General features: G+C 42.9%; 1 protein-coding gene across 1 annotated transcript in view; it reads right to left on the reverse strand.

Annotated features, from left to right (window-relative positions):
- The window catches only part of SENP7 (SUMO specific peptidase 7), a 47,840-nt gene extending 36,215 nt beyond the window's left edge, over positions 1 to 11,625 (reverse strand). The window contains exons 1-4 of the mRNA XM_056858175.1: positions 11,574 to 11,625; positions 9,456 to 9,499; positions 7,142 to 7,249; positions 6,182 to 6,279 (exon numbers count right to left, since the gene is read on the reverse strand). Of these exons, the coding sequence (XP_056714153.1) occupies positions 6,182 to 6,279; positions 7,142 to 7,249; positions 9,456 to 9,499; positions 11,574 to 11,625 (302 nt within the window). The remainder of the gene's footprint in view (positions 1 to 6,181; positions 6,280 to 7,141; positions 7,250 to 9,455; positions 9,500 to 11,573) is intronic.
- Positions 11,626 to 13,932: the final 2,307 nt, after the last annotated feature.

Consider the following 13,932-nt stretch of genomic DNA (forward strand, 5'->3'; position numbering starts at 1 on the left):
AGAAGGAAGGAAGGAAGGAAGGAAAGAAGGGAAGGGAGGGGGAAAGGGAAGGAAGGGAGGGAGAGAAAGAAAGAAAGAAAAAGAGAGAGAAAGGGAGAAAGAAATGGAGCAAGGGAGAGAAAGAAAAGGACAGAGGGAGACAGAAAAAGAAAGAGGCCATTTATGCATGGGAGGTTTTGCCTTGGATTTGCCACTCGGTGGGGCTCGGCGGCAGGCTTGTGAGAGGCGAGCAGGGTGGGGCAGAGGGCGCTTCCTTCGCACCCACTGACCAGCCATGCCCCTCCGCCCGCACAGGCCCAGAGGGCGCCGGAGAAGCCGCCGGCCATGCCGAGTGTGAGCGCTCGGCTTCTGTTCCCCGCTCTCTCACCCGCCTGGCTGGCTGCGCACGCTCCAGCGGCGGCAATGGCGGCAGCTTCTGTGGGAGAGTCCGGGGGCCACAGCCAATGATGTCGGAGGTTCCCCACCCCTGGGCTACAGCCTCCCCCATCCGGGGTGGGGCAGAGCCGGAAAGGCCAGCGGCTTGGAGGAACAGTGCGTGCCGGCAGAAAGGGCTACGCGTGCCGGAAGTGGCACCCGTGCCATAGGTTCGCCAACACGGGCCTAGGAGAGTCTCTTGAATTGGTCCAACATTGGACCAGAAGATGGCCAAGGGGCCTCCAGTTCGCTCACAGTATCAATGTTGGCAGGGAGGTCATGGCGAAACAACTAGATTTTATCTGCATAATAGACTGCAAAAACCTCACAGCTAATAACCGAATCAGAATTGGATGATCTCTCAGAGAGATGTCAAAGACCTAATTACTGGAGGCTGCATAGTAGTTTTTCTTCGCAGTCTTCATTGCCACTTCATAAGCTTTCATAAGCCTCCTATAAGATAATCTTGTAGCTTCGTTACGAGCCCACCCACCACCAAACTCGCTCTAGCTGTCTAAGCTCCTGTTTTTTATCTTGAAACTCCATGGTTTACCACAGAGCTCAATTAATCCAGGGGCAAAGAGGGCTTCTCAGAGACTATTATCCTGGCCTATAAGAAGTGTTCAAGGAAAGCTATGAATGTTTCATAGCACATACTGAGGTTTTCTTTGAGGTAATCATGCCTTTATCACAAATGCAATGTGCAAATGAAGCCACAAAGAAGTGGCCAGATTAAAATCTGCATATAGAAACCTTGGCTGCCAAAAGACAATATGCATTATATATGTAGGTCTATCATATATGAGATGACTAGTTTTCTGTGAAGATATATATGTATCTTCTGTGAAGAAACATGCATGTATTTATAATATGTGCAACATTTAAGGTTTTAGAGCTAGAAATTAACTAGGATTCATTTTATCCCTGTTACCAACATGAAAGTAGTTTGTTTGTAGAATATAACTATTGGCATTCTTATCTTCCAAGAACCACTTTACAAAGCTAAAGGCCCCAGAGAGCACAGAAGTGCAGAGACAGAGTTAACTTCATACGTTAGAGTTCATGTGTTTCTCTTCAACTATTGGCAACAAAAGCAACTGTTCAATCAATAATACTGCTTGAACCAAACATAATTCAAGTAGGATAGTGTCGCGAGAATTTTCGGTCTTGATCATTAGTTTATATTAAAAATATTAGTAATCTATATTAAAAGAGTTTGGGTTGAAATTGACCACATACATTATCACCTATAGACCTGACTTTCAGAAAGCAGCTATTAGCGGACATCAGCTCCAAGCAGGACTCTGACCTAAAAGGGTCATAAGTAATTGCATCGCCAGCAATTAACCACCCAAAGCACATCAGATGCCCCAAAATTTAGACAAGGTTATAAAAACAGACAGCAAATCATTTGTCCACTAAGGGAAAAGTTGTTTTCAGAACATGGGAACACTGACTGAAGGACAAGCACAATCAGATATCAAAACAGACAGTGAAAAGAATTATTATGGAACAAAAGAATTATTATGGAACAATTGTTTCTAAACAATTTAGTCATGATTTGCAGAAAACTCATTTCCTAAGAATGTGACAGGGAGGGGTCATTGGGACCCCCTCTCCTCTCTATAAAGGAACAACCCAAAACCCCAGTTCTTTGTCCTTCCACTGAGAGACCACAGACCCTTTGAATGGTTGCCATCTCTGTCTCTCTCTCTGGAAGTGACCCAGGGGCCTCTGTGTCTGTCAATATGTTTGTTAAGTACTGTCATATATGTTAAATATTGTTTTCTCCTTTGCTTCATATTCTTTTTGTAAGTTCAATAAAACTGTTTACTACTTATATTGCTTGAATGCTATTTGAGAATGACTGTGGAAGAATGCTTCTCTGTATGCAAGGTCCTTTTTCTAGCCAAATCTTTCTGGGTTGCTTTTTGGTAAGTGAAGCAGGCAGGAAGGACCAAACACAACGGACTAGAAGGTGGGGGGCACCAAAGATTCCCGCCACAGATAGATTGTAACAATATTGTTCTGGATAAACCAGTATTTTTAAAAAGCCTTTAATATATGTAATTACATTTATGATCTATAAAGATAATTGGTCGTTTCCAATATTCTCTCTCTCCGTCATATTCTTCAAAACCCAAGACTCCATAATTCTGCCAAGAAACAACCCAGTACTTCCCAAAAGGTCTTTGCAAAATATTGTTCTTTCCTTCATCATCTCTCATCTATTATAGTGATGGGCATTTCATTAGCCCATCTTTAAATATGAATCCAAATACATTACATAAATAAGAATATTTATGTAGCTATAAAAATTCAATAAGACAAGGATATACTATAAAGTGAAGTACATCCCTGAAAAACAGCAGGTAGGGAAATCAACAAAAATAGCCTGATGAGACTTACTGTACCAATACCTGTGTGCTTAGCATGGGGCATACCAACAGCCAGATCAACGAAACATCAAAGAGTATTGTATTATGCTGACAATGGCTTGATCCAGGGCAAAATTTCCAGTTGCTTTAGAGCTCTTCCACAAACAGAAATGCAAGAAAGACTGCGGTAACCACTTCTGCTAAGTCAAACTTATTGTTTCTTCATTTGAGTTTCCATTTTCACAAAATCCTATGCAACCAATTTCTGGGCACTTCATTATATTGGGAGGAAAACACAAGGAATTGCACAAGATCTTGCACAAATGGAACTGTGCTATGTCTCCTTACGTTTCTGCTTGTGCATCACTAGATCAAAGCCAGTGTATTCACAGAAAACCATCCTGGGTTTTGTGTTTTAGAGAATTAATTGGAATATTCGAAAGACGGAAATATTTACCAACAAAGTTAAAAACAAAAGCGCTGGAAAATGAGCTCAAGGAATTTAACTCACATTAGTTAATAATCACTGCCCATCTGAAATGCACGAAAATTAAACTGATTTTACAAACATGCTGCATTCATGAGACATAATAAACTGCTTTGTTTAAACTGCAGTTTGTTGCACAAACTCTACCAGATGTATATAATTCTTAATTAGCCTGCTGCTTATGTCCTTTCCCACCTCCAATTGGAATCCCCCAGTTTTACTCCAAGCACCCCAGAAATGTCCAGCTGTTGCCTCACCATATATGCAGTTTGCTCACGATTAGACAGTTGCCGTGAATAGACAGGGAAAGGATGGGGAAGACTAGGACAGACTCAGATACGAATCATCCGTCAGTTACGCTGTGTGTCCAATTATTTCAATATACTCCCTAAGCATTACTCCGAAACTCAAAATAGATCTCACAGTCTCATCTGCTATTTTGCCACAGACCGTTTTCTTGTTGTTGTTTTTTTCCAGAGAGAAAATAAAAGTTTTGGAAGAGGACACTTACTACTTGCTGTATCACTGCCAATAGTTTAGCGGGGGCACGTTCTTGGGAGGGAGGGCAAGGTATGGCAGTATGTGGGATGTGAACCTCTTTTAGCAATGTTTCATGTGGAGCCATTCCTATTGCACAAGTTGAAAACTTGCCTTTTACATTGCCCCCCAGGACATTCTGGAGCTGGATAACCCCTAGCAGTGGGGGGGGGGGGAGGAGACATAGTCTTTAGAAAGCCCCACTGATAACTGAATGCAACAGGAGTGGCTAGGTTTTACTTCTGCTCTATTTAATCATCTCTTTATGAAGACGAATGAGAAAAAAGATTCTACTGATCTAATCGTGCAATACACAAGGGGGGGGGAGCCGCATAGGAGCTGGCGTGACTCCTATGCTGGCATCCATGTCACTTGTGCCATGCAAACTGGCACAGACAGCAGTGTAGGGCAACTTACACCAGCATCCGTATGCCGGCAGCAGCGCAGGGCTCAGGCACTGCCTTCTGATGGCTTTTTCCCAGTGTATGTTTCCGCGCTGGCATCCTGGGGGGGTTACCGGGGGCAGGGCTACCTTTGGGCAGCTTCCAAACCCCCTTCTGCCTGGAAATGCACCATTTTGAAGGCGGTGAGATATGCCTGCAAAATCATAGCACAGCCCCATGAAACTCTATGGGTGAGTTTCATGGGGTTTTACTTTTTCCATTTTTAAAATTTTATTTTCCCGGCAGGGAAGTCTCTGTGGAGGTGGTGCTGTTGTGCTACTCCTGGCTGCTGCCTAACTGCCCCACCTTCAGGAATGGGCTGTAATTGGGATTCAGATATCGCAACAAGCAACAGTAAACAAAATAGGTACAAATTATGGTTTAGAATCCCCATTTAAAGTTTACCATCAAACTATAGTTTGTTGGGCATCCTGCATTTGGATGTCACAGCAAACTGGAGTTTCATCAGCTGTGGTTTATCATGCTATCTGAATGCAGCCAAACCAAAAAGGAATACACTTCTGGTAAGAGTGAATTAGAAACAAGACTCCATCACATGACACATCGGGCAATTGCTTCTACTCATTGTAGTCTAATGAAAGTTTTTCAAACTTTGTTCAGATTAGAACATATAATGCAATCATTTTCTACCATCCTATAATTTGTTAAAGGACTGTTTGATCTTTACTAAATAACCAGTCATATCTATGACTGAGGACACAGCTCAGGCTAGTGCCCATTGTGGAAGTTCTGCTGGAATCATTGGAACTTCAAGAAAGGTGCTAGACATACAGCATGCATTCCAGCGTTTGCACCAATCATAGCTTCATGAACCACTACAAACATAATGTTGATTTAACGGACTGGATCCATAGTTTATGTCCTGCTAATGGTGGAGGCTTCTACCAGTGCAAGGAGCTTTGCTTTGGAGGAAGAGTGTGTTTCGCTGGTGAAAGGTTCCTATGCCAGAAAATGGCTCCTTCGAGTTAGAGGAAGGCTCTGCCTTTAATAGAACAGAAATACTGGATCCAATCCAATTTTTCTATGAATTTATACTAACACTAGATTACCATGCAGCCATGTCTTGTGAGGCTAAGCTCAACTATATTCCCGTATACATCTCTTACAGATCACCACCTGCAGCTGCCTCATGTTCCATAAGAATCCATGGGCCAAACAATAACAGCAAGACCACACAGAGACACATTCTCAACTGATAATCCACAATTGTTAAATTCCCATCCCCCAGAAATCCATCAAAGAATATGCTCTAATAATGCTGTCGAAGTATCAGCAAGATTTTCTTCTTCAGACCAATTTTCAACAGGTGGGGTTAAACTCATATGAACTCATTTATTTTAGGATACAGCACTTTACTGGATTATTTACTAGGTTAAGTGGGCATTTTTCAAATTGGAACCCATCTCAAGACATGCAAGGGTAGAAAACAAAACTGTATCTATCTATCTTATCTATAACTTATCTATCTATACCTTAGATATCTTCCAAAGCTTTGAAAAATTGCAAGCACTATGTATTCATAGGTTAGCAACCAATTAAAAATCTCAGTTGACTAATCATGTATTTTTGTCAGTTAAGAGGTTGACCAATTAAATCTGCGTAAATACATAGCAGTAAAAAAATTGTTTTGAAGGGAAAAGCATACTTTTTTGTTTTTAAATAATGCACATGTAGATTCCTGCAAGTATCAGCTTAAAGTGGTATTCCTTTCTGTGAGAGGGAAATCCTCTCCTAAGATAATGATTGTCATATGCAGTTTTTATAAGCCCGTGTGCTAAAATAATTTTAAACACTGGAAACCTGCTGCTTGAATACATTTGACAAAAATACTTTTTAATTATTGCATTACACAAATTACTTGATAAAAATAACTGTTCTTGTTCAAAACTTCCACTGCTTACCCAAATGCTGCTCCTTCATAATTTATGTGACATTTCTCGAAGTGTCTTTTCCTGTTCCGGTTTGCGTGATACGAATTATTTCTAGTTTCCAACTTCCACTGAAATGGATCATAGGGGGAAGAATTGAATAGAAAAATAGTTAAAGATGTGAAAAGGTTCCCTTTAGTTACCGTGGCTAGTAGCCACTAATGAACCTACCCTCCATGAATTTGTCTAACTCCCTTTTAAAGCCATCTATGCTTGTGGACATCACTATATCCTTCTGATATCATCTTCTATTTTTTGTACCTTTCAGGCAGCAAAAATTAAGATAGATGTGCTGAGGTAGTATAGAGTGCAACAGTTTGCATCCTCTCTCTCAAATATTGTGTATATTTACAATTTTGCTTGTAGAAAACTAAGGCACTGACACTCTTACATCCATAAAAAGGCCCGTTATAATTTTATAGGTTATAATAGATGATGCATTTTCTGTTGTTGAAGTACCAAATTAATTTGATAGGAAATTATTGCATATATTTCAATTTTCCCAAATAGTTCCCTTTTTTTCCTGGGAAAAAGGAAGACCCATCTACCACTGTGCCTGCCATGAAAGCTCAATGGGTGACCAGGGGTCAGTTACCTTCACAGTGTTGTTACTGTGAGGACAAAATGGAAGAAGGGAAAACAATGTTTTAAGTCACACTGCATGTCCACTTGGAGAAGAAAAAACAAACATACATACAAGAAAGGCAACGTGACCAAACAACTGCTTTTCACAATATTTAAAACAGGCAAATGTCAATTCCACAAGATGTCATTTAAAGACACAATTTATCATACCGAACAGTCTTTACTGTTTAAAGAAATTACATATTTTTCCTTCACATAAAATAAAATGAAAATTACGTTTATTGTTTTTAAAAGAAATAAAAAACCAATACCAGCATGTAGAATCAATAGCAAGTAGCTTCTCTTTACCTCTTTTAAAGGGTAGTCCCACTGGTGGGCATCTCTGAGTCTGGACAAAGGGGACTGAATATGGATTTCATCTGGTTGTGCATTGGCTTTCTTCTTTGGTATTCGAAACTGAAATAAGAGTTTACATTCACTTTTGTTATACACACACACACACACAAAAGGGAAACACTATCTATCTTCAAACACTGAAATACAGATTTTTAAAAGGTTGATGTTGGAACCAACTGGCTGGCATTATAATGTTCACATTAAAGGGCTGTAAACAATAAAAGTACACGCATTTATTAACAATGATATATGAAACAATATTTAATATTTGTAGATTTTTAAACTAACAACCATATGGCCTTCCTCAATATCTTTCCTGCGCTGATTCACTGGGGCATCTGACAAGACCTGAGAACAAAGTCCAAGACTACAGTTACATGGGAAGCAGCAAGTGTTGTGGGAACAAACAGGAATGGCGTACACGTTCCCCATCCTCTGCCATTGCCTGCTGCCTTTTTTCTCCATCAAGAAAGCAACTCCAATTCCTCCCTTACAGCCCAGATCCCCACCCCTTCCCTCACTTTCACTTTCCCTGCTGAGGCTTTAACAGGTGAGGGTGTGAAATGGTGCATAGTGGCAAGCTGCCCTATGCTGTCTTGAAGCCTGAGGGTGGGTTCTTCAGGCAGACATTCCACCTGCAACTCCCCCTTTTTAACAAGATCAAAGGGGTTTTTTTTACCTGGTTTAAAGGGGGAGGCCCCAAGAAGCTCATGAGTCATGCTCAAAATGAGCACAATGTTATGTGAACATCCTCATTTAATTTAGGAGCTTCTTGTGTTCCTGGGGGGGGGGATATCCATATGGAAACAGCCCAAGTGCTAAAAAAGGTTTCTGCTTTCTGTGTTTCCTCACAGTGCCACAGAATAGTTACATTTTGTACACATTCCATCCCTACATCTACAGACTCTTCCAGAAAAACTTTCTTATACTGTTAACAGTATAACAATATTGCTGCCCCAAAGCTGCTTTTCAGGAACTCAGAACACACTTGTAACCAAAACAGAGCAGCTCCGTAATAATCAGAAACAGGAAAAACTGTGATCGAAATGAAGAGCACGCAATCAGGGCAGAAGTGAAACCGAACATTAAAGGTTTCAGAGAAAAGAGAAAGGCAGTGAACTATGCATAACAACAGCTGGGATAACTCATTAAAGGAATCTTAGCAATGTCAACAGAAATAAAAGAATAAATTTTTGGAAATGTGAAAAAAACATGATTTAGGGAAAAGTCAGCAAAGAGAACAAGGGATAGAGTAAAAAATGACACAGACTACAAACCTAATTTAAAGTAAAAAAAAACCAAGAAAACCTCCAAAGAATGGATGGCACAATGGGCAACACTGAAAACCAGATAGGAGAATGGAGATTTCAACAAATTCTATATTGTTCATGTAATTTTAGAATATATTTAGGTGGTCCTAGCAAAATAGCAAAAAAAAGCCCCTCAAAGGAGGAAAAAGAGGAGAAGCAGAGAGATAATTGTGAATATATAACCAGTGAGAATTAAAATCTTGCTGTTTTGGAGTATCCAGATCGTGTACTTTTTCTAAGAATGGGGGTTATCGCACTTTGTATTCCCAGCAATGTTTTTACAACATTTCAAACTCTTAATACATCGCTTTAAAAGGGTTTTTAGATACCACGGCTTATAAATGGTTGGAAGACGTCTTCACAGCTAAAGGGGCCAAACAAAGTACGAACAGTATTTTTTATAACATTTTCAAACTCTTAATACATTGCTGGGAATACTAGTGCGGTAACAGCCAATGTTGTGTGTATAATATTACTACTTACTGTGCAGTCTTGAAGGGGGGGGGAGAATGCTCTTAGGAGCTGGTGTGATCCCCACGCCGGCATCCGTGCCACTTGCTCCATGCAAACTGGCATGTACGCCAGCATAGGGCCACTTACACCGCCACTTACACCCTGGACCGCAGCAGGCAGTGTGGCCCTTGGACACTGGCGAGGCTTCCCACTGGCATTCTCCAGGCGGAAATTCCTGTGCCAGTGTCCTGGGAGCCATTCCTGGAGCATTTTGGGGGGCGGAGCTGCCGTTAGGCAGCTTTCAAACTCCGTTCATGCTGGGAACACCCCCAATGCAACGGTGTGCTGCGCCACCATTTTTGGTGGCACAGCTTTGCTGTTTGCAATGGGGCCTTCCCCCCCTTTCCTTTAATTTTATGTTTAAAAAGGGGGGGGTTGTGTCTGCAGAAGAAAATTATGAACTGAACCCCACAAAAAATGGATACAAACCAAGGAAAGCTTACTTTAAGTTGACCTGCATTTTTTCCATACGCTTCCATGGCTGTTGCTAAAAGACACAAGAGATAAAATAGCAGCATTTTGCATCATGCTATAATTAGCATTTTCAAAAGCAGGAAATTAAGTTTCACAGTACCCTTAGAAGATAAGTATTTCTAAAATGCTAAAGGTATGCACATCTCTCATGAATAGGAAGGCTTCGCTGACAATTGCTTCCTAAATCTGCATATAGCTCCAAGGTAACTGCTATTGTTCATAAGGTTGTCAAAACATAGGGAAGGCATACTAATTAGGCTCCTATTACTTTTTGCTATTTTCAGGGCATTATCTGATCACAAACAGGTCTATATAATTCTTTGTTTGGTGAAGTTCTAAATTAAATAGAGATGCAGATTAGAATATCAACCCATTTAACCTTATAGAAAGGTCCAGATAAGAACAACAACAACCTTTTTCTTTCTTAGGTAGAATTTGGCAAAGAAAGAAAGCAAAAGTCCCAGGTCTCTTTAATTTGTATGGATCTTTTTCTATTATGGATCTTTTTCTATTATGGATTCAGATTGACAGTATTTATACAGATACAGTGCAGAAGTAATGCCATCAAATCTTCTAACTATAGCTTCGGATCTATTATGTTTTTACAGTCCATGCAATTAGTTCAGTTTACACTTACAGGTTTTAATGGACATAGAAAGGAATTTAATGGACATAGAAAGGAATTACTTTGTACAGGATTGCACTGCAATTCCTCTTGATGTAGTATGTTACTGTATAATGAATGCTTCTACAAGGAGTTTTGGCAAGAAATATGCTGCCCCTGTCTGTGGGATTACACTGTGAGTTCTAACATTAATAATCTAATGCTTGTTCTCTGTGAATGAATCTTTCTGTTTAGTACAGGTTAGGAACTAGTTTTGTAGCAATTCAACTTATATACATCTATTAAACAAAAAGGTAGTCTTTCAGTTGAGAAATGACAACCGTGCTATACAAAAAAGATGTTTGCCTTCTCCTTGAACACTTTGTTACCAAGACATAAATTCAACCGATTACCCCCACACACATACACAATTTGTTATCAGTGTTAAGCTATGTAAAGAATGTTTCTACACTGAGTTTTGAGAAGAAATATGCTGCCCCTGTCTATGGGATTCCACTGGGAGCTCCAGCAATTAATAACCTAATGCCTGTTCTCTGTGAACGAATCTATTACTGTAATAAGTTTTCATCTTCCCTTTTCTCCAAGGAGCTAAGAGTGGTTGAGAGAGTGAGTAGCCCAAGATCACTGAGCAAGTTCCATAGCAGAGGAGGGATCTGAACCTGAATCCTAGTCCGACACTCTAACCAACACACAATAGCCTGTCAGCTGAACCTGTCACAAAATACATATGCAGATTACAATACTGTGTAGTACAGATTAGTAAACACTTGTGTGTGTGTAAAGTGCCGACAAGTTGCAGCTGACTAAAGGTGACCCCGTAGGGTTTTCAAGGCAAGAGATGTTCAAAGGTGGTTTTGCCATTGTTTGCCTCCATGTGGGCTCAGAGAACTCTGACCGGCCCAAGGTCACCCAGCAGGCTTCATGTGGAGGAGTGAGAACCGAGCCTGGTTCTCCAGATTAGAGTCTGCCACTCTTAACCACTATGCCACGCTGGCTCTCTAGTAAGCACTTAGTGCTAATAAACAACTTTATCAGTTGTAATTAGGATAGCAGAGCTTGGATTTTTCTACACCCTTTTAATGCACACTTCATGAAAAATACATATATTTATCCTTACTAACAACTGTAAGAAGTAGGGTACAGCAGCTTTGGGGGGGGTTTCATGAAGAATAAAAATATATAGCATAGTGTCAATAATCATGTGGAGAAGAGAACAGAAGCTATGTGTAATCACAAAACACAGCTCCTTATCATCCACTCAAAGGGTTTCAAATTTTCTTCTACTAGGAATTTAACCATTGATCACCATGCAGAAATTAAATAGCTTTTCCTAGGATGGAGATGGTTGTCATGTAAACTTCATCTGCTAAATGCCTCTGCCAGAGAAATAAATCAATGAATGCCCTAATCCTGCAGAAACACGGCAAATACTGGAATGAACTTCTGTTTGGGTCCAAAGTACCCCTGGACTGCTTTTCATCATCACAATGTTTCTTGTAGAGCACAACGGCCATTTATGCATGGGAGGCTTTGCCGCTCTCTAGATGCACATGTAGAATGCATTGGGGGGGAAATGTGCATCCAGAGAGCGGCAAATCCAAGGCAAAACCTCCCATGCATAAATGGCCAATAAGCCCCCATGCAGTTTTGAGAATTAGGATGGGGGAAATGTGCGTCCAGAGAGTGGCCAATCCAAGGCAAAACCTCCCATGAGTAAATGGCCAATAAGCCCCCATGCGGTTTTTTGAGAATTAGGATGGGGGAAATGTGCACCCAGAGAGTGGCAAATCCAAGCCCAAGCCTCCCGTGCGTTCCCTCCCCAAGTAAACACGCTCAGGTGGCTTATCTCGCCTTCCTCTTCTCCCCCCCCCTCAATCAACGAAGGCAAGACAGCCAATTTGACTAAGGCCTTTTTTTTAAAACCCCCCCCCCCCGCCGGACAACAACCGCCGCTCCAAGGAAGGGAGGAAGCCGGGAACGAGGCCGCGACGCCTCCCGCCCCCTTTCGGCTCTCACCTGGCCACAAAAGGCCAGACGACTCCGCCGCCGCTCGCCTTTGTGGATCCCTCCGAGCAACGCAGGCTGCGGCCGGCTTCCCCCTCAGCAGGCGCCGCTTCCGCCGCAGGCGCCGCGCCGCCCCGCCCCCCCGGAGCCCGGAAGAGCCGCGGTGAGCGGTTGGTCGCGCGGCGGTTTTTTCCCCCTCCCCCACCGCCCTTCTCGAGGTTCTTCCCCGGGGCCGGTTGGGCAGCGCTGGGGGGGGGGGCTCTGCCGCCTCTCTGCCTTCCCGCCCAAAAGCGGGCCCTCGCAGGCCTCGCGTCCTGAGCTCGGGCGTCGGCTCCCTGCCTCCGTCGCCAGGGTCCCCACGACGGCACGCCCCTTGCGCCAGCTCTTCGCTTCCGCCGTTGCCGCCCCGCCCCCTCGACGCAGTGGGCCACGTGGTCTTTCGCCCTGAGACGGGGCTTCGTTCGAGCCCCCAACCGGGTTTCGAGGCCGTCGGCGGTGGGCTTGAAATTCAGGCGCTGGTTCTGAGATGGGGCGGCTTTCTTCGGTGTTCTGCCTGGGGGGTCCGAATAGCCGTCGCTGAATAGAAGGGTTGGGGCGGGGCTGCGGCTCAGGGGTAGAGCATCTGCTTGGCGTGCAGGAGGTCCCAGGTTCAATCCCCGGCGTCTCCAGTTAAAGCAGTGGTTCCCGACCTTTTTTTGACCAGGGACCACTAGGACTTTTTTGTTCGGTGCAGGGACCCCAAGGTTCAAAATAAAAATTCCGAGAATTTGAAAATAAACTTTAATCTTAACTGTTAGTTAAACATTAAACTTAGAATAATATTTGAATATATTTTTATCATAGAGAATTTTTAATTGAAAATATTAATTTATTATGGGTTTATAACTTTGTTTCGCGGACCTTAATTTAGTTCTTGCAGACCCCTGGGGGTCCACGGACCCCAGGTTGGGAACCAGCGAGTTAAAGGGACTAGGCAAGCAGGTGATGTGAAAGACCTCCGCCTGAGACCATGGAGAGCTGCTGCCAGTCTGAGTAGACAATACTGACTTTGATGGATCAAGGGGTCTGGTTCATGTATAAGGCAGCTTCATGTGTTCATGTATTCACTGACCCTCATCCATTAGCATGAAGAATCATGTTCTAAGCTATCAGGTTAAATCCCCGGCATCTCCAGTTCAAGGGACTAGGCAAGCAGGTGATGTGAAAGACCCCTGCCTGAGACCCTGGAGAGCCGCTGCTGGTTAGAGTAGACAATACTGACTTGAATGGACCAAGGGTCTGATTCAGTATAAGGCAGCTTCATGTGTTCATCTGCTTGGCATGCAGAAGGCCCCAGGTTCAATCCCCGGCATCTCCAGTTTAAAGGGACTAGGCAAGTAGGTGATGTGAAAGACCTCAGCCCGAGACCCTGGAGAGCCGCTACCGGTCTGAGTAGGCAATGCTGACTTTGTTGGACCCAAGGGTCTGATTCAGTATAAGGCAGCTTCATGTGTTCATCTGCACGGCATGCAGAAGGCCCCAGGTTCAATCCCCGGCATCTCCAGTTAAAGGGACCAGGCAAGTAGGTGATGTGAAAGACCTCAGCCCGAGACCCTGTAGAGCCGCTGCCGGTCTGAGTAGGCAATACTGACTTTGTTGGATTCAAGGGTCTGATTCAGTATAAGGCAGCTTCATGTGTTCATCTGCTTGGCATGCAGAAGATCCCAGGTTCAATCCCCGGCATCTCCAGTTAAAGGGACCAGGCAAGTAGGTGATGTGAAAGATCCCTGCCTGAGACCCTGGAGAGCTGCTGCCAGCCTGAGTAGGCAATATTGACT

Source organism: Euleptes europaea, chromosome 12 (genome assembly GCF_029931775.1).
Source record: "Euleptes europaea isolate rEulEur1 chromosome 12, rEulEur1.hap1, whole genome shotgun sequence".
Lineage (NCBI taxonomy): Eukaryota > Metazoa > Chordata > Lepidosauria > Squamata > Sphaerodactylidae > Euleptes > Euleptes europaea.